The sequence below is a fragment of the Vigna umbellata genome, chromosome 4 (assembly GCF_029865625.1).
Source record: "Vigna umbellata cultivar VRB3 chromosome 4, Vumbellata_1.0, whole genome shotgun sequence".
In the NCBI taxonomy this organism is placed as follows: domain Eukaryota; kingdom Viridiplantae; phylum Streptophyta; class Magnoliopsida; order Fabales; family Fabaceae; genus Vigna; species Vigna umbellata.
In genome coordinates, this window is record NC_142168.1 from 30,925,022 (window position 1) to 30,947,231 (window position 22,210).

Consider the following 22,210-nt stretch of genomic DNA (forward strand, 5'->3'; position numbering starts at 1 on the left):
AATTTGGTGGGGTTAGGAGCATGATTATTGTGGAAAATACATATTAATAAAAACACTTTGATAAACATAGGAATTAGTTGAGAAATTGGTAGATATGATATCCTAGTATGCAACTGTTAGCATTTGGTTTGTATATTAACTAAATAGGTTTCTTTCTTTTTTTCATCTTTTGTCTATTAGTAATACTTTCTTTTAATTGTTTAAATAAATAGCATATATATTTATAAAATAATGGTAAATAAAGTCTTAAGTCCTCTTAATTTTGAATTTTATTATTTTTATTTATTAGACATTTAATTTTTTGTATTTTTTAATTAAATTTTTGTTGTTTAATTTTCCATTAATTAAGTAATGTGATTATTATTTTAATCTATTATATTATTTTTTCTTTAGGTGTTAAAAAAGTGAAATTTTCTAATTAATAAAATAATATTATGATCTGACTTTTACAATAATAAATAATAATTAGTTTATCTATTAAAAAATTAAACAGGATTAAAAAGTATAAAAATTTAATAGAAACTAATTGAGAATACACAAATTTATAACATATTTAAAATTTAATTAAATCCAAAAATAATGTATATTTTTATTCAATTCTAAGTTATTGCATGTAATAAATTATTTTTATTTAATCAAGAATAAAATAAACACAGAAAGATCTAAAATTAGAATTTTTTTTATATAATCAATAAATTTGAAATAAATAAGTTATTGTTTCTAAAATTGTTAACATCTATTAATTTTATTAATTTTTCTGTGCATATGGGTATTTTTATAATTTTTTAGTTTTTCAATAATTTGAAAACTTTGTAATATTTTAATATTTGTATTTTATAAAAAATCAAAAGGGAAAAACAAGAAAAAAAAATGCCAAATGTTTGAGACTAAAATTCTCACCCTTGTTTCATTCATGCAATGTGATCAACCAGGATTGAATGCAGAAACAAAATGAATGACATGTATACAAGAATTCATATTTGAACTGTGATTGGTTGAAATTATGTTCTATTTCTGAGTAAAATTAATTGGTTTTAAAATCAAATTTGACAAAGCACAAACCAAGTCACTTATTTAGGACACTTTGGTATTGTTGTAATATGTTTTTATTGTTTTGAAATGTTATTCTTAAAAGTATATTAGTATTTGATTTGGTATAGTGTTGTTTAAATTATTGGTAGTTTTTTATTTAATATAACACATAATTTAGAACAAATAAGTGATTTATTTATAACACATTTTGTATTTCTTTTTTGAAATACTATTTTGTTTTCCTAATCAAATATAATATATTGATAATATCATTTTACAAATTTGATAAAACCAATGAAATTGATTATTTTATTGATATGTATCACGACCGAAAGGAGTAACATTTTATAGTATTTGAATACCATTGTTTAAAAATTATTTTATCTTTGAAAAGTTTTTTATTAAATAAAATACACAGTTTAAAATGTGTTAAAAACATATTTCTCCTAGAAATGCACAAGATATTCATTTTCTGTTATTAAACAAATATTAACATTGATCTAAATATGAAAATAAACCAAAAAATTAATATTGGTGAAATATATTGAAAGAATTAAAAGATTTTACAAGAACATTTAATGAATAAGGTTTTGGTTGGGTTGGTCACGAAAAGCAATGCAATTGACACGTGCAGAGGATGAGTAGGTGGGACACGTGCGAAATATACATCTCTTCATGCCTGCCACTCACTTTTACAGTAAACCTCCATTTGTTGTTTTACATTGTCAGTTATTTCAACCACAATTATTACAAAATCTCTATTTTAAATCATATTTATTATGACTTTAACAACAAAAATCTACTGCTAAATGCATAAAACTGACAATCAGAAATAGTTTTACATGATTTCGATATAAATATTATAATAATTAATCTCAAAATTATTAGTGATTAACTTAAACACTAATTTATTTAGTAAATTAAAATATAATTTATAAACTAATTATAATTATTTATTTATAATTATTATTATTTTAAAAATTAATAAATTTTAGTTTATAAATTAGTATTTAAATTAATTATTATTATAAATTCACCGATTTACTTTTGATACCATCCAAAAGACCTTCTCCCAGTGGAGGTATATATAAATTCATGTTCCTCTCTTGTTTTATCCTATGTGAGACTTTATTTGTATCCAATATTTTTACCGTAAAATTGAAAACTATTTAATAGAGCTGTCAAAACGGGTCACCCGGCTCGACCCGGCCCGGCTCACCACGGGTTGGCCACTTAGTGAGTCAATCCAACCCGGCTCATTTATTAGTGAGCCAGAAAAATTCGAACTCGATCCGACCCACCACGGGTTTGTGGGTAAACCGGTTGCCTCACTGACTCACTTAATTACAATTTTTTTTAAATAAAAAAATTACAAACTTTTTATAATTCAAATCTAAACAAATTTCACTCCTAAGGTGTTTAATTAATTTTGAAAATAAGGAACTTAAATAATTTTTTATAGCAAAAAATAATAATAAATATTTTTTATAAAATTAAAATTAATTTAATAAAATAAAATTACGTAGGTGGGTTGGTGGACCAATCCGGCCCACCATGAGTTCAACCCACATGAGCCGGGTTTAAATAAACCGTGTTGAAATCTGACCCGCATAAAAAAATACAATTTTTTCAAACTCAATCGAGTTCAAACCTATTGTGTGCTGGATTGGCCCGCGAGTTATGACCCTGACCCATTTTGACAGCTCTAGTATTTAAAGATTATTTTTATATTCTCTAGTAATTATAGTGTATTAGTGTATTATTGTTATACATAAAAAAGTATTAAATCAGTAACATTATAATATTATATTGTGAATATGAGTGATGTCTAAATTTTTACTTTTTAACTAAGCAAAGCTCCCTACCTCCAAAAGTTAAAATGTATTTATTATCGTGATATTTTATATTGAAAGTACAATTGCTACTTTGAGTCTTGATTATGCTTGTTAAATCACATTCACATCACTCAATTTTTAAAATTTTTAAAAAGAATGAATCACTAAAATTTTAAAAAGAATGAATGCAAAGACAAGTTCTAAAAAAATTTAGACGAGGGAGTTTAAAATAGATTACCAATGTATTATTTTAAAATGTTGAGATATTATAAAATTAATTTATTATCTATTTATATAAAAATTTTATCTTTTTAAGTTTTGTTTTCTTTAATTTCTTTACAGTACCTCATAAATACATTCATATTTTTTTAGTTTTAATTTTAAATTTTTTTAAAATAATTAAGTTTATGTCAAAATTAATCGATCAAATTTTCTGTCAAAATAAGTATTTTTTTTTACTAAGAAACTTGTCATTTTTGTATTATTTTATGTGAGATTTAAATTATTATTAAATGTGTCATCTAATTGATAAAAAATAAGTTTTTAATTATGTGAAGATCTAAAAACTAATAGAAATAATAGTGATTTTTTACGAGTTTTATTATTTAAAAAACTCATTATTTTTTAGAAATTACTTTTGTAAAGTTTTTTGTTTTTTTATTTATTTGTTTCGATTTATCATTTTATGGAGCTAGTCTTATATATTCAATCAAATTCTTCATTTGAGTAAGTGAATTTTATGTCTCTTTCTTAGGTTTGTATGTTTCTCTTTTACATGTAATTTTTCTTTTATTGCATTTGTCTTATGATTTATCAATGAGAATCTTTATTCATCAGTAATCATGGTCTAATCATTGTTATGATGTTTCTATGTGTAGATAGAACATCTAGTGGGACTGAAGGAGTCTTGATATTTTAGAGCAGTTAGAGTTGTTATATCATGTAATAAGGGAATCTAATTTTTACTCTTATGTGTTTGTTCTACGGTGAATTTTGGTGTGGGTACTAAATTATTGCTTTTAGTTTATATGTTTAATAGTTGTAGATAGTGAAATTAAATGTTTTAATTCAATTACATGCTTATAATGGTTTGAGATTGTGAGCTTTCTATATATATATATATATATATATACATATATATATATATATATATATGTATATATATATATATATATGTATATATATATATATATGTATGTATGTATCGATGAATGTGGTTTAAAGATTGAATTAGTATAATTGTAATTTTTGGCTTGGATTATGTTTGTTAATCTGAAATTGGTGTGTTTATGATTTGTATGAAGCTTAAGAGTGAGATTTGGTATGATTAAAACTATCATTTTGCAAAGATTTTGTTATCTGTATTATGTAGAGTCGCTGAGTGAGGTTGTCCATCACAAAGTTAGAGAACTCACTCAATTGATGGTTATTGGGTGAGTGTATTCTCGCTAAGCGGCACAAAGTATATGAACTTATTGGCTTTGTGGTTGCTAGGCAAGAGTATTATCGTTGAGCGATGTCCAAGACAAAGAACTCACTGACTTGATTGTCGTTGGGTGTCATCTATAATTGTTAGACGAAATTCTTCAAATTAAATCTTGGTAGCTTCACGGGTGCTCTCGCTGGGCATGGAAGACTAGCATTAAGCGAAAATAATTGGAATTTTCTAAAGAGTTTTAATCATTAGGCAAGTCATGAACTGGTTAAGCAAGGTTGAGTTGTTTTAATGAGATCTTTATAGGATTTTAAGAATGTTTAGTTGTTAATTAATATTTTAAGAATGTTTATCTATTTGTATGGAAATGTATGAGTTTTGATAATGTTATATGCTCAAATCCAAGGAGGATATTAGGCATATACTTCTTTAAGATATATATTGAAGTATGGATTCGGGAACGAAGATTATCTTGATACTCTACTAATTATTCAGACTCATCTAGAAAAGAATGAGTTAGGTGGTAATAGTAATAGGAAGTCCTAATATAAGAACAATTTCATGGTTCTTATGATGGGGGGAGTACTAATATTGTGTGTGGTAGAGCAGTAGGGCCACCATAGATGTAAAATCTCTAAGAATCTAACATCAATACATATTATCTAGATAATTTAGTCTAGAAAAGTCTTTTGATGCATGGCATGTGATGTGATATCTATTTAAACTGTATAATACTACTTTATGATAAAATTTGTATACGATGTTCTTTTTTGTAAATTAGCTTATCATCTTGTGTTTTGTTGGTTTTTGTTGTATGTATTTTCTATTTTTACAATGAATAACATATGAGGAAATACATGTTGATCTAGCCTATTAAGGAAATGACGCAACTATCTAACTATAGAAATATAATTTCTTGTTGCGTTTTATTTTTTGAAAAATATTGTAATTTTTTTATCTATTGTTCATTTGGTTTGTATACATATTTAAAATATTAAATGAGTATAAATTATAATTATTGAAATAGATGAAATAAGAGAAATATCTCAATTAATATTACTAGTTGATAAAATAATTTTCTTAAAAATACTAAGTGATTTTATTTTTCATTTAAAATATTTAATTTTAATGTTTAGTTTGATGTTAAAGAAGATGACTAGTGATATATAATTACTAAACATACAAATTAATTAATGTATATTCGAAGTAATGATGTTAACTTCACATTTTAAAATTATACCAATTTTAAATATTTTAAAAATTAAAATTTTGTTTAGAGTGTCAAAATGAATTGATTTCTTTTAGTTCAATAGGTTATTGACTTGCTGTTTTAGTCCAATATATTCTTGGTATTGTTAATAATGAGTCAATTCAGGTTGATCTGTCAAAAAAAAATATTACAGACTAGAAAATTAGCTTGTCAATTTTTTTTAGTTTTTATTTTTTAATATATATATATATATATATATATATATATATTAAAATTATATCTAATCATATAAATAATTTTTAAAATTTTAATTTATTAATTAATATTTTTAATTGAATAAATTAAAATTATCACATATACATAATAAATTACTTTATTATAATTAATAAATTAGAATTTAATTTATAAATGTTAATTTATATTCTTGGAAAAATATAATATATAAAATGTTAATATTTTAAATTTTTTTTACTTTAAGAAAAAAATGAATCATCAATTAATTCATTTCATCTCATCTTTTAATCGATAATTTGACATGTTAGATAAAGTGAATTAAAATTGTTGGATTAAAATTTTTAACCCGTTGTAGAAGCTAGTAATTGGCATGAACCGTGACACAGTTTACCCTCTTATTTCATTGCTATAATTGTGTTAGTTTAAATAAGACTGTTTCTTATAAAGAAAAAATTTCGCATTAAAAAATGTTATTGTAATTATATTTGTGAGAAAAAAAAAATTGAACTAAAAGTGGAAAAAAACATCCTCATCATTGAAAGCATGGAAACTTAATAGTGTCGATTACGAATTGGTCCACATCGTTTCAGCCATGAATATGATATATCATTCCATACACGGTGTCTATTCATTGCATTAAATCACTTACAAGAATGGGTCCTATGAACTGCAAAAGTTAAATGAAAACCCACGATCTCACAAACTTCTAAAATTCAATAATTCACACATTTTTATTTTTAAATAATATATTTAGAAACAAGTGTAAATACGAGGATAATTATGAAAATTACTTGTTGTCTTATTTTATTTATGAGGATAATTATTTGGCATTAATCTCAAGATTTTTTATACATCACACATTTCACTAAAAAAGAGATTGATCAAGAGAATATTAGTCACTTAAAACGTGAATTTACCATTATAAGACATAGTTTGATAGGTCAATGAGCTCTTATTAAGTTCTTCAAAATAGATTATGAAAATTTTTGTATTTTATTTTATTAAAGAAAACTTATATATAAATATTTATATGGAAAGTACTTAATTAATTTGCACATTTAGCATAAGATAATGATACTTTGACAATATTTTAACACCATTCATTTTGTGATTGGTCCATAGTGTTTATGATTATTATTATTAATTCTGGAGTAAGTTTAGATCAATCATATAAGGCTTAATACCTCTTTTTGTCCCTCTTTATAAGGGAAATGTTCAATTTCGTCTTACCTTCTTCAAAAAGTTCAATGTGGTCCCACGTTGTGAAAAAAGTGTCCAATTTAATCCTTTTTGGTCACGGCGTTAAATATTTAACGATCCTGCTGACAGCGTGGACTGTGTGCAACGTGGCTTTTTACCTTCGTAACATGGCAGTTACAGTGTTTTTCATTAACTGAGAACGTGGCAGTGGGCAGTGATTAAAATTGTGAGTGTTAGGGTTTGGTTTGGGTAATTCGAAATCGCGATTTGGGGATAAGCATTTTGAAATCGCGATTTCACCTTCAAGATCTCTTTACCAAGAAAGTCTGCAAATGAGTTGCAATAGTGTTACAACGACTCCCAGTTCAGAAAAGTCTGAAGGAACGAAATTATTTTCTGAGGGTTGTTTGGTAGAGGGTAAGGATCGCTTCCAAGGTGTTGCTTCTTCGAAATTCAATTCAAAAGCTGGACAGTTATCAAGAACGCATGTCCCCTCTTGTTGTAAATCCCTTCACATGAAGTTCCCCAAGAATTTCAACCTTCCATCCAAGGAAGAGTTACTAAAAAAGTTTAGTGTAGTTGGTTCGGTAGATTCCTCTAAAACAAGAGTCTTTTTTCTACTGTGGCTTGGCTCAGGTGTGCTTTTTACAAGAAGTGTTGCAGTTGCTGCATATAAATATGCCAAAAGGAAGGCCTTGTTTGGTATGGCTAAAGTCCAATTTTGGCTTGACCCTTTTGAGCCCAAAAGAAGAGGGTTCCAGCGTTCTGCTCACGTGCCCTTACTAAAATCATGTCTGAAAAAATCCAATACATCGAGAAAGGAAAGCCGAAAGAAAGAACGCAGAGTAAGATTTGAGTGCTGTGCTCATGTGCCCCCATAAGCTAGTAAACAAACAGGACCGCCACTGAAATCATGTCTGAAAAATTCCAGTACCATTGATCTCAACAGTCAAAGTATGTTTGTCTCAAAATGCTTATCCCCAAATCACGATTTCGAATTACCCAAACCAAACCCTAACACTCACAATTTTAATCACTGCCCATTGCCACGTTCTCAGTTAATGAAAAACACTGTCACTGCCACGTTACGAAGGTAAAAAGCCACGTTGCACACATCAGTCCACGCTGTCAGCAGGATCGTTAAATATTTAACGCCGTGACCAAAAAGGATTAAATTGGACACTTTTTTCACAACATGGGACCACATTGAACTTTTTGAAAAAAGGTAGGACGAAATTGAACATTTCCCTTATAAAGAGGGACAAAAAAAAGTATTAAACCATCATATAATAACACGTACGTGATATTAAAATATTGTCAAAGTATTATTATCTTTTACCATATGTTTGTTAGTGGGTTTCTTTCATGCGAATTTTCTAAGCAAATCCAACTATTAAGATTATGTGTCGTATTGTTTTTCTGAGAATTTTTATGAATATTGTAAGTTTGTGTTATTGTTGTTTTTGACAGCTTCGAGGTATTTCTAGTAGCTTCATATATAAATTTAGGATGTTGTAAGCATTGAGTGGCATTGAGTGAAACTGAAAAAGAAAGAAGTGGACCCTTGATTTCCATATAAACCTAATCTCTCAATTCAATTACACAAGACTGACCCACTGCTTTTCAAACAACTCGTACACTCTTTCCTGGATTTTATTAGATATACTTACAATTATTCTGAGAATTTCCATTAAAGGTTTATTTAATCAAATATTTTAATTAAAATACGTTGATTTAATATAAACATTTAAGACCTGAGTTTTAAATAAGATTCTGAATTTTAAGAAAAAATATATTTTATATTTTAGAAAAATATATATTATAAAAGTTTAATAGAAATAAACAATCAATGTTTAAGTTATTTTATTTTTAACACTCAATTATAAATAATTTAGTTTTTTTCTTTTTTATTTTTAAAAACTTGTTCCTACTTATTCAGTAAACATACTAAAGAATATGACCATAAGTTTTATTATAATGAAGCAACTCAAATATATTTATATTAGGACAATATTTACATATTATATGTTGTATAATCATGTTATTATTAACTATACTATTATTATATATTTAAAGTAAGTATTATTTCAATGGAAACATAAATCTATATCTCATGATCCCATAAATATAACTATTGTTTTTTAAAAAATACCCACTTAATAATTACTTATACATATTCATAAATATCATAATTTTCTTAATTACTTAGGATTAGTAAGTAAATTTTTCTTTTTGAGCAACAAACAGATCAATTTTAATTAACAAAACTTTCAAACTATCACTGGTTATAATAAAATAAAAAACAATGTATTCATGTATCTTTATTGTGACAAGTTATTTTCTGACAATTTTTAATGAATTATCTTGATCAAATTAAATTTTTAATTTTCTTAATTATCTTGAAATATTTAGATTTCCTTAATTGAGATTAAGCATGACATATAGGATATTTATAAAGATGACAAAAACAATTGATTGAACAGGGAAGACTCATTTTCCCAGAATATGTAAGGCATAGCCCACAAATATATTTTTATATGATAAAGAAAAGATATGGGTGAGAAAATATAGATGGTATGTCTGAATGGAAGGGAAATAATGTGTGGCTGAGAAGAATGAAAAAGGTGGGTCCAAGGCTTGTGTCAATGTAGGTTTGTCACAAAAATTTAAGAAAGGACAATTATATAAAGGAAGGGTTACATTGCATATGGTGAAATTGGGATGAGACATGTGACTATCCTTATTCAGATTATCAAATGAATGGGCCCTCATTGGGGTTTGGTTTGGTTTGGGGTTCTTAAACTTTAGTGTGTCCATGTCTTGCTAAGGATATAATGACAACATTTACCAGTATACATATGCCACCACATGCCATTTTATCAGCACATTCACAATGTTGCTAATTCTTAACCCTAAGGAGATCATACTTTTCTCAAATTAAAATTAAATTTTCTTATCATCACCATTTTATAATATGAATATTAAATTTATCATATAAAATTTAATTTTTGGATGTCTAGTCTAGCATAAACACTAATGTCTAGTCTAGCATGTCTGCGTTGTTGAAATTAAAGGAACCATGCTTTTGGAAGAAAGGATGCAAAAGAATAGACAAGATTTTTCAGAAGAACAAATGATATTCTTTATATAAATGGTGTGACTACACAGTTAAATAACCAACAAAGAAAAAGAGAACAGTGAGAAGAAAACAACATTCCTATTGTGGGATACAAATAAACAATTGTGAAAGTGAAACAATGATCTAAAGTGAATCTCAAAAGCAGGTTTCTGAAGTTACTGTCTAACTGATAATCACTGGTAGTGTGTGTGAATGAAGACTACGTCATCTGGTTGAATCCCCATTTTCCTTTACTTATGCCTTCCAAGGTCTCTAGCACCTGTTTCATGGATGGTCTGAACTCCTTGGGACACTGCACACACTGAAATGCTAACTCTGCCACTGCTGATATCATTTCCAAAATGTTATCGTCAGAACCACAGGAAAAGCTTTCATCAACTATCTCGTTTAATTCATTGTTCAAGATTTTTCTCTTTGCAAACTGTGCCAGAGTCTCATTATCTGTGCCTGCAACCAAACTTGGGTGGATAGATGATATGAGTTCAAACAAGACCACTCCAAAACTATATACATCACTTTTGTTACTGACCCTTCCAGATATATAGTAGTCAGGATCTATATAAGCACGAGTTCCTACTGGAATAGTTGTAACATGAGTAACATGATCTGGAAGAGACCGTGAGAATCCAAAATCAGCAACTTTAACAGTAAAATTTTCATCCAACAGAATGTTACTCCCTTTCACATCACGGTGGATGACACTTGAGTCATGAAGAAATACCAATGCAGTTGCAGTTTCAATGGCAATATTCAATCTAGTTTGCCATGGTAGTTTATCACCGGAAGACTCATGAAGATGTTTGGAAAGTGTGCCATTGGAGATGTACTCATACACTAGCATGTGTTTCTTGCAATGGCGAGAAGTGCGGCCATAGAGTGAGACCAGATTTTGGTGGTGCAAGAGACCTAAGATATCAGATTCTTTCATGAATTGCTTAATGGTCTCTTCTGTCTCATTCTCGTCATGGAAACATTTTATTGCAACCTCTAGTCCATCTTTAAGTTTTCCTATTACAATGGAATGCCATCAGAACAAAGATAAATCTATTGGTGTGAAATATTTTTGTATGTGTAACAAATAAAGGAGGATATATGCATGATTTTAATAATTATGCACGGTCAATGTAAAAGGTGTTTACATGGTCAATTAATCAGAAATAACCGTTGACACAAATGTTAACATGTTCGTTATTGAAGCCAATAAACTTATTATACATGGTGATTTCTGATTAGATGACAATATAAAACTGTTTTACACTGTGCATAATCTAACTTCTATATGCATATTTCTTACAGAGAACCATGATTTAAATTATGAGGACTAATTAGTCTCTCACCATAGTATACGCTGCCATACCCTCCCTTACCAAGGCAGGTGCCAAAATTGTTAGTAGCTTCTTCAAGTTCAGCATGGTGGAAGATTTTCAAAGCTGAAATGTATGGATTATAAGACGGTATTAAAACCTTTTATCCTCAGTCTGTAAACACTAAAACATATAGAAGCCAGAAAACCATGAGAGAGGAAAAGGGATATAATATGGTTTAGATATTGTACCTTTAGTTGAGTGAGAGATTGTTACATATCTCCCTTGCTTCATTTCATTGAGAATCTCTAGCACCTGTTCCATGTTTGGCCTCGATTCTTGTGGACATTTCATACAGAGAACTGCGAGCTCAGCTGTAGCAGTCATCAACTGCTTGATGTTAAGGTTTGATTGGAACCCAAGTCTTGGATCAAACAGCTCCACCAAAGTTTTGTTTTCAATTTTTCTGCTTAAAAGGGTATTAAGATTATCCTCCTCATTCATAATATGGAATATTGAAAGCTTTGATGATAGAAGCTCACACAACACCACTCCAAAGCTATAAACATCAATTTTCACACTAAGCTGGCCTTTTGTCAAATACTCTGGGTCTATATAACCACTTGAACCTACTCTATCACTAGTAACATGGGTGGTGTCAACAGGAACTCCATCTGGAAGTTTGCATGATAAATGAAGGTTACCAAGTTTAGCAGAAAAGTTCACATCTAGGAGAATATTGCTGGATTTCACATTACGGTGGATGATGCCGTAATAGTGAAGATAGGCCAATGCATTTGCAATATCAATGGCTATATCCAATCGTTTAAGCCAGGGTAGTGCAATGTTTTCGTCCTTTTCACCTCGAAAATGTGCAGCAAGATTTCCACTGGATAGGTATTCATGCACGAGCAGAGGTTCCTCACGATGAGAAGTACATCCGTAAATTGACACAATATTTTTGTGAGGTAAGTAATTTAGGATAACAGTTTCATTGATAAACTGTTGCAATATGTAGCGCCTGTCTTCTGTAAAGCGCTGGATTGTAATCTCACGTCCATCCTCAAGTGTTCCTAAAACAATTGATATAAATAATCGTAAGAAAATGTTTTGAGCAAAATCATGAGGTATAGTCTTTTAACTTCTTTTCATGTTAATCAAAATTGAAGTTATACATTGATACTTGGTTCCGGTCACAGCAAATTATCCAAAATCCCTCTATATAGAAGCTTATGGCACAGTCTCTTACCGTAGTACTGACTGATAAAGCCTTTCTTTCTTTCTCCACTACCAAGATGACGAGATTGATCAAAATTATTTGTGGCCTTTTCAATTTCCTTGTAGGGAATGATTGGCCACTTCAAGTTACTGCGCTTTTGAAATGTGTCAGAAGATGTGCTAGGGAAGCAGCACTGAAAGAGATCCCACCTAAATCTCATGAGGTAATTACCACAAGTTGCAGGGTCGTTGGGATGCTGATGGTGACTGAGGTAAAAGGTGACTAATTAGAAATCAAAATTTCTCTGCATGTTAAACTCTATATCGTCTAATTCCTTTTCTAATAGGATCAAAGAATTAGAAGTTAATGGAGTAAGATGAACCGGACAAGACCACTATATGCAATAAAACATTTTCTGTGTTTAACATAGTTGCATACTTATGACTTGGGTTTAAGATACCTGATCAATCTATAACAACCTTGTACTAATTGATCTGGTTAGTGATAATACCTTAATTTGAATGGTATCCAAAATTATTCCTTGTAAACACTAATAAACAGAGAATTAGATAAATACGAGTTTTCCTATAGATACTATTCTCATGTACAGATGGTTTTTATGCATATCTTTATGTGCTGAGATTATACTTTTGGTTGAATGAGATGAACAACATCATTTACACAAAAGAATTCATCACAATCAAGAATATTATATGTAAAACAGAGACTAGGTTTCTTACCTAGTGTAGAACAAACAATCCCAAGAAAGAAAAGGTGCTCCCAACAGTGTTGGAGAATAAATTGTATACCCCTTTCAAAGAATTATCTGTTACTGACAGTAATCTAGAAAAAGAAATTCTCCAAGGTAATAAGGCCCTTCTTGAATGAGTGTTGTTCGATGAAGTTGAGAACTTTAGAGTCAAGAGTATTGGAAAGTGAAGTTTTAATCGGTATTGAGGTTCAGTTAAAGATCAACAAAAGGGGGCATTGGAAAGGAATGAACAGAGAAGCTGCAGAAAAAGCAAGGAAGGAAACAGGAGCTGCAACACAACACTTCAGATTTTTTATATGAACATGCATTTATTAAGGATGACTTTGCTACAACAGTGTTGTTTTGACTGAAGTATTTGTCGGTTTTATATTATATAATTATAGTTTTGAACTACCATTTTAATAAAGTGTTTTTATTATAATTTTTGTTCACAAAAAATAAAATCTTATTTAAAAAACTCAATTCAATTGTATTCATAATACTATGAAAGAAAAAAAAAATTGGTTATAAAAGCAATCCTTTTGTCATAAACGATAAGATTTTATATTTTATTAGATAAATTTTACTTATAATTTTATAGTTTTAAATAACTTTTAATTAGTAAAATGAGCAAAGAAAAATGTTTTCAAAAATATATTGTTAGCTGTTATCCGTTATCCATTAGTACGCGTCAAGGAAAAAGACAAAATTTTAATAAAATATTATTTTCAATTGCCAAAAACAAAATTCTTTGTACCTTTGTATCAAAATAAAACTCAGAAAAATCTATCTTTTGATATAAATTTAAAATCTATCACACATAAGCATTGATTTTACATCTTTTTAAAATCAATCCTTAACAAATGATTTTCTAGCTCTCTATAAGCTCTTGGACCTTGTTTCAACCTATGAAAGTGTATGTGAAACACTAATGAATAAGCATGAATTTGTCTTTGCACTTTTTGTTTTTCTTTCATCTGGGTTTTAATCCGAGTTATGGTGAGATTTTTTGGCAACAAATATTAGTTTGCATTCCCAATCCTATTTGTTGCTATATTTTTGTTTTCTGTTCTTACAATCTTAGAGATATAACCATCTATATAAAGAGTTTGTCTGTTATATCAGCCTTTGTCTAGTAAACTTGGATATTTTAATGGTGATAGTGTTTTTTCCTGCCAACAACAAAATGTGCATGAAGAATATGGCTCTGAACAAATGAAGGAAAAGATTATTGAAAGTGTAATATATATGGGAATATATACATGTTGAAACTACAGTAATTCCGAAAACAGACCCTCATCCAACACCACATTACGACTAATCACTATTTTCTTAAAAAAAATTATATTCACTTTCAAAGATCTTCAAAAATGAAATGGAAATGATTGCGAGATTGGCTTATTTTCAATCACCACAGGAGTATCTTGCAAGGATTAATGAATAAATCTCATCATCTTTATCGTTTGATATTTTTCATACTTTTATCTTATAATAATAATAATAATAATATTATTATTATTATTATTAATAGTAATAATTATTATTATTTCAATTTTCTAAACTATCAGTTTTTACATTTTAAAAATTAATTTTTTTTTCTTATAAACATTTTTACAATTATATATTATACAGAGAACTGCAACCTCAGCCATAGCAGTCATCTGCTTGATGTTAAGGTTTGATTGGAACACAAGTCTTGGATCAAACAGCTCCACCAAAGTTTTGTTTTCAATTTTTCTGGTTAAAAGGGTACCAAGATTATCCTTCTCATTGATAATATGGTATATTGAAAGCTTTGATGATAGAAGCTCACACAACACCACTCCAAAGCTATAAACATCAATTTTCACACTAAGCTGGCCTTTTGTCAAATACTCTGGGTCTATATAACCCCTTGAACCTACTGTATCACTAGTAACATGGGTGGTGTCAACAGGAACTCCATCTGAAAGTTTGCATGATAAATGAAGGTTACCAAGTTTAGCAGAAAAGCTCACATCTAGGAGAATATTGCTGGATTTCACATTACGGTGGATGGTGCCGTAATAGTGAAGATAGGCCAATGCATTTGCAATATCAATGGCTATATCCAATCGTTTAAGCCAAGGTAGTTTAGGAAAGAAAATGTTTAATTCCATTTCAACTTGAAAATGTGCAGCAAGATTTCCATTGGATAGGTATTCATGCACGAGCAGAGGTTCATCATGATGAGAAGTACATCCGTAAATTGACACAATATTTTTGTGAGGTAAGTACTTTAGGATAACAGTTTCATTGATAAACTGTTGCAATATGTAGCGCTTGTCTTCTGTAAAGCGCGTGATTGTAATCTCACGTCCATCCTCAAGTGTTCCTAAAACAATTGATATAAATAATCACAAGAAAATGTTTTGAGCAAAATCATGAGGTATAGTCTTTTAACTGTTTTCCATGTTAATCAAAATTGAAGTTATACATTGATACTTGTTCCGGTCACAGAAAATTGTCCAAAATCCCTCTATATAGAAGCTTATAGCACAGTCTCTTACCGTAGTACTGACTGATAAAGCCTTTCTTTCTTTCTCCACTTCCAAGATGACGAGATTGATCAAAATTATTTGTTGCCTTTTCAATTTCCTTGTAGGGAAAGATTGGCCACTTCAAGTTTTTGCGCTTTTGAAATGTGTCAGAAGATGTGCTAGGGAAGCAGCACTCAGAGATCCCACCTAAATCTCATGAGGTAATTACCACAAGTTGCAGGGTCGTTGGGATGCTGATGGTGACTGAGGTAAAAGGTGACTAATTAGAAATCAAAATGTCTCTGCATGTTAAACTCTACATAGTCTAATTCCTGTTCAAATAAGATCAAAGAATTGGAAGTTAATAGAATGAGATGAAAAATGTGAGCATCAGCTAAAATAAAAGGGATTGTTCCTATTAGAAAATCCAAGCAAGTTTCAAGCATGCATAAAGTCCACATTATATAAAGAAGAAGAATTATAAATATAATTTTTTAAGGTTTTGGATAAAAAATAACTTGAGATCTCTCAAATGGGTTTGCTAAAAACTTATTGGTGTTAAATTCCCTCAAAAGACTAAATGATAAGTGTGAAAAAGAGTTGTTTTTATACTTATAAATAAGCTCAATCTTGTAATTATTCATGTTGTTGCTCGTTGAAAAGTTGTAATAGGTAGTAGATTGTTATGTAAAATATTGTACAGGAAATGGTGTATTATTTAGACTCTGTCAGCCAATTTTCGCAAAGCGAAAGCCAATTTTCGCAAAGCGAAAGCCAAAATTCGCACTGACAGAAGAAGGAAATTCGCTTAGCGCACCAATACCCGTGCGCTGAGCGAATAACATCACTAAACAGTAACTTTTCTGCATATGTTCCTTCCCAATATTTTTGGCAGAAACTACACTAATTTTCTGAAGAATGTACTAATTGAACTACATGGTTAGTGATAATACCTGAATTTGAATGCTATTTATGTCAAGTATTGTCCGTTTTAGAGTGTAAAAATGTCTTTAAAAGTCATCTCAATAGAGTGTAAAAATGTCTTTAAAAGTCATCTCAATGGAAGGAAGAAGAAATATTTAAATTGTTTTAGTCTCGATGTGGGAGTGTGATAGTATCCAAAATTTATTCCTTGTAAACACTAATAAACAGAGAATTCGATAAATACCAGTTTTCCTATACATACTATTCTCATGTACAGATGGTTTTTATTCATATCTTTTGTGCTGAGATTATACTTTTGGTTGAATGAGATGAACAACGTCATTTACACAAAAGAATTCATCACAATCAAGAATATTATATGTAAAACAGTGTTGGAGAATAAATTGTATACCCCTTCAAAAAAATGATCTGCTACTGAGGTACTGATTCAGGTAGAGTGGCTCAGAAAGTCTCAACTTAGCCACTAACAAGTAATCTAGAAAAAGAAATTCCCCAAGGTAATAAGGCCCTTCTTAATGAGCGTTGTTCTATGAAGTTGAGAACTTTAGCATCAAGAGTAATGGAAGTGAAGTTTTAATCGGTATTGAGGTTCAGTTAAAGATCAACAAAAAGGGGGCATTGGAAAGGAATGAACAGATAAGCTGCAGAAAAAGCAAGGAAGGAAACAGGAACTGCAACACAACACCTTCAGATTTTTTACATGAACTTCCATTTATTAAGGATGACTTTGCTACAACAGTGTTTTGTTGACTGAAGTATTTGTTGGTTTTATATTATATAACTTTTAAAAAAAAATTGAACTACCATTTTAATAATAAAGTATTTTAATTATAATTTTTGTTCACAAAAATTAAAATCTTAAATAAAAAAAACTCAATTCAATTGTATTCATAATACTATGAAAGAAAAGAAAAAACTGGTTATATAAATTTTTAAAGCATTCTTTTTGTCATTAACGATAATAAAGTTTGATTTTATATTTATTAGATAAACTTTACTTATAATTTTATAGTTTTAATTAATAAAACGAGCAAAGAAAAATGTTTCAAAAATATATTGTTAGCTGATATCCATTATCCATTAGTACCGCGTCAAGGAAAAAGACAAATTTTCTAATAAAATATCATTTTCAATTGAGAAAAACAAAATTCTTTGCACCATTGTATCAAAATAAAACTCAGAAAAATCTATCTTTTGATATAAATTTTAATGGTGATAGTTATTTTTCCTGCCAACGACAAATGTGCATGAAGAATATGGCTCTGAACAAATGAAGGAAAAGATGATTGAAAGTGTAATATATATGGGATTGGGAATATATACATGTTGAAACTACAGTAAACATTGAACATGAATTCAATGAGACGAGGATACATGTTCAATGTGGCTCAAAAGAAGTAATCAAGCTAGAGAATACACACCCTGAATCAAAAGCTTCTTTTCAACCTACTATTTTGCATGCACATCATTTGCAAGATGCATGGCTAACCTCAAATTACTACACTAAAGCAAAAAAACTCCATATCTATTCAACCAAAATCCAATTACTAGACCAAAAACCAAAAGAATGGTTTGGAAGAATCAGGCTTGTTGGCAGAAGGAACAAAGACTATGTTATCTGGTTGAATCCCCATGTTCCTTTGCTAATGCCCTCAAGTGTCTCCAGCACCTGTTTCATGGAAGGTCTGAGTACCTTGGGACACTGCACACACTGAAATGCTAACTCTGCCACTGCTGTTATCATTTCCATCATGTTTCTGTCAACACCAAACCAAAAGCTTGGATCCACTACCGCGTTTAATTCCTTGTTTAATATTTTTCTCTTCGCAAACTGTGCAAGAGTAAAATCTGTTCCCTCAACTAAACTTGGAGAGTTGGAAGATATAAGTTCAAACAAGACCACCCCAAAACTATAGACATCACTTTTGTCACAGACCCTTCCAGATTCATAGTAGTCAGGATCTATGTAAGCACGAGTTCCTACTGGGATAGTGGAAACGTGCGTGGCATAATCTGGGAGATACCGTGAGAATCCAAAATCTGCAACTTTAACAGTAAAATTTTCGTCCAACAGAATGTTACTCCCTTTCACATCTCGGTGGATGATACCTGAGTCATGCAGATATACCAGTGCAGTTGCAGTTTCGATGGCAATGTTCAATCTAGTATGCCATGGTAGTTTATCACAGGAAGAGTCATGCAGATGTTTAGAAAGAGTGCCATTGGAGATGTATTCATACACTAGCATGTGTTTGTTGCTATGGCGAGAAGTGCGACCATAAAGTAAAACCAGATTTTTATGCTGCAACCAAACCAAGACCTCAGTTTCTTTCATGAATTGCTCAATGATCTTTTCCGTCTCACTCTCTTCATGGAAACATTTTATTGCCACCTCTCTTCCATCCTTAAGTTTTCCTAATACAATGGCACACTATCAGCAAAAAATACAGATATATATCTATGCATATTACTTGCAGGGACACTGATTTAAAATATGTGGACTGATTAGGATCTCACCATAGTACACGGTGCCATAGCCTCCCTTTCCAAGGCAAGTATCAAAATTGTTTGTAGCTTCTTCGAGTTCACCATGGTGGAAGATTTTCAAAGCTGAGATGTATGGATTATCACACATGAATAAAAGCTTTTATCCTCAGTCTGTCGACACCAAAAACACACAGAAGCTAGAAAAGCATGAGTAATGAAACAGGACCAAAACTGACTTTATTATACCTTTTGTTGCGTTTGTTTCCTGTCTCCCTTGCTTTATACCTTTCAGAATCTCTAGCACCTGTTCCATGCTTGGCCTTAATTCTTGTGGACATTGCATGCACAACAGTGCAAGCTCAGCTGTAGCAGTCATCATCCTCTTGATCTTATGGTTAGATTGGAAGCCAAGTCTTGGATCCAACAGTTCCACCACAGCTTGCTTTTCAATTTTTGTTCTTAAAAGTGTAGCGAGATCGTCCTCCTCATTCAGAACCCAGGATTTTGCCACCTTTGATGATAGAAGCTCACACAGCACCACCCCAAAGCTATAAACATCATTTTTTACACTAAGCTGGCCTTTTGTCAAATAATCTGGGTCGATGTAACCACATGTTCCAATTATATCATTAGTAACATGGGCTGCATAGACAGGAACTCCATCTGGAAGTTTGCATGATAAATGAAGGTTTGCAAGTTTAGCAGAAAAGTTCACATCTAGGAGAATATTGCTGGACTTCACATTGCGGTGGATGATGCCATTACAGTGAAGATAGTCCAATGCATTTGCAATATCAATGGCTACGTCAAATCGTGTCAGCCAAGGTAATGTGGTGTTTTCGTCTTCAGTTTTAAGATGAGCAGCAAGGTTTCCATTGGATAAGTATTCATGGACTAGCATAGATTCTTCGTGATGAGAAGCACATCCATAAATTGACACAATGTTTTTGTGAGGCAAGTAATTTAGGATACTAGTTTCATTGATAAACTGTTGCAATATGTGGTGCTTGTCTTCGTTGAAGCACTGGATTGTAATCTCACGCCCATCTGCAAGTTTTCCTAAAACAAGGGAAACGAACAGAAGAAACTTCAGTGCAAATTTTCATTATTTGTATTACCAAGCTGAACTCCAAATTTGATTTGAGAACCACGCCAAAATGACTTGAGCAATTGTATCTAAGTTCTCTCCTTTTTGTATTTACGTTGTTCATGTAAATGGCCATAGCTTAGTCACTTACCGTAATATTCAGTGGCAAAGCCTCTTTTCCCAAGACAATGAGACTGATCGAAGTTATCTGTGACTTTTGCAAGTTTCTTGTAGGGCAAGATTTTCCATTTACTCTGCTTTTGAAATGTGTCAGAAGTGCTACTGAAGCAGCCCTCAAAGAGATTACACCTCATTCTCATAAGGCAATCAATAAACTTCATTGGGACGCTGAATGTGAGTGAGGAAAAAGCAGGTTCATCAGAATTGCAAATTACTTTGTACATTGAATTCTATAAAGTCTAATTTGTGTTCTACTAGGTATGGGAAGAAAACATATTTAAGTCAATGACTTAAACTAGGTGTGGGGGAAAAATTCTTGGTAACTAAAAGACAAATTAACAAGACCATAATTAGGGGGACTAACAACACACTTAATCCATCAGAAAACACAAGCAGAACATTCAAATAAACACATTGATGAAGAAAAGGTTTATTGGCTGAAAAAAACATGCTTTAAAGTGCTAATATACTTAATCCACAAAAAACACGAACAGGGCATTCTAATAAACTCATTGGTCATTAATACCTGAACTAAAACATGCATTAAACTGCTTATCTTCATCAAAGCGCAGAGTTGTAATTTCATAACTATGGTCAAGTTTGCCATAAGAGGAGTATTTTTTTTCACACACACCATAGGAAGAAAATAAATTTACCTATACCTATTTTTGTGGCCAAGGAGAACATCTATCATGTAATCAGAAAACAATCACTGCAGGCAAATTTTCATTCCAAGTCATGTTTAAATCAAATATACTTAGTTACTCATTTAGTCCATATATCTGCACAATCTTTAGGTTTGAGTCCCTACAGTAGGAAACTGCTTGTTACTAGGTAAACATTATGTAGAAAACAGAAGATAACTTTGATTTCCCTATGCCTAATACTCTCATGTTTAAGTGGTTTTTTTTGTAGATTCTTGAGTTGACTTTGAAAAGTATCATCTGTGCAAAAGAATTCATCACAATTATGGAGTATGCAGTACCAAAACAAGGTTTTTTAGTTCTTACCAATTGTAACACAAACAAGTTCAAGAAAGCGAAGGTGCCCTCAACAGTTTTTGGATTGTTGAATGAATTAAACTTTTCCAAGAGTGCTCTGCCATTGAGATGAAGTGATGCAGTCAGCAGCACAGCATGCAAAGCAACCTTAGTGACATGCAAAGTCTCTGAGAGGAAAATATAAGCTTAAACGAACAGCAGTGAAAATGGAAGATGTGTACAGAGATGGAAAAAAGGAAGGAAGAAGGAAACTGCAGAACACGAATGGGTCTTCAGAAAGCATGGAAAAGTCTCTGAAATGTCTATTTTCTTATGATAAGATATTTTGATTACATTACCTTCAGGTCTGGAAAATGATAATTTTGGTATTTTGATTAAATAAAAAATTAATTAAAATCATTTAATTTTGGTATTTTATTTAATTTTTTATTAAAATAATTTTCGTTCAATTGATTATTTACAATACTTTTTATTTTAGTCCAAATATTCTATGGTTTGATCTTTATTATTAATGACATGATGATGTGATCATTATTTTTATTTTTTATTTAATTTATTAGTAAAATTGTTCATTGTATTTTAATATTCTCTAACTCGTTGATTGTTGATTTTCTGGCATGTATACTATTATTATCAACGGTCTTAAAAGTAAA

General features: G+C 30.4%; 2 protein-coding genes and 1 pseudogene across 2 annotated transcripts; all 3 read right to left on the reverse strand.

Moving 5' to 3' along the window:
* Positions 1 to 10,063: 10,063 nt before the first annotated feature.
* On the reverse strand, positions 10,064 to 13,662 carry LOC124824351 (uncharacterized). The gene is made up of 5 exons (XM_088114445.1): positions 13,349 to 13,662; positions 12,639 to 12,874; positions 11,641 to 12,462; positions 11,423 to 11,515; positions 10,064 to 11,093 (listed from the first exon to the last, which is right to left on the reverse strand). Exons 2-5 carry the CDS (start codon positions 12,826 to 12,828, stop codon positions 10,285 to 10,287), a joined length of 1,914 nt encoding a protein of 637 aa, XP_087970571.1. The 5' UTR covers positions 12,829 to 12,874; positions 13,349 to 13,662; the 3' UTR covers positions 10,064 to 10,284.
* A 968-nt stretch (positions 13,663 to 14,630) lies between these two features.
* On the reverse strand, positions 14,631 to 15,791 carry LOC148199883 (LEAF RUST 10 DISEASE-RESISTANCE LOCUS RECEPTOR-LIKE PROTEIN KINASE-like 1.1 pseudogene; annotated as a pseudogene).
* A 2,282-nt stretch (positions 15,792 to 18,073) lies between these two features.
* Positions 18,074 to 21,852, reverse strand: LOC148199884 (uncharacterized). Its single transcript, XM_088114446.1, has 5 exons — positions 21,567 to 21,852; positions 20,528 to 20,724; positions 19,536 to 20,348; positions 19,320 to 19,412; positions 18,074 to 19,217 (listed from the first exon to the last, which is right to left on the reverse strand). The coding sequence occupies exons 2-5, from the start codon at positions 20,715 to 20,717 to the stop codon at positions 18,412 to 18,414; spliced, it is 1,902 nt and encodes a 633-aa protein (XP_087970572.1). The 5' UTR covers positions 20,718 to 20,724; positions 21,567 to 21,852; the 3' UTR covers positions 18,074 to 18,411.
* Between the last annotated feature and the right edge of the window lie 358 nt (positions 21,853 to 22,210).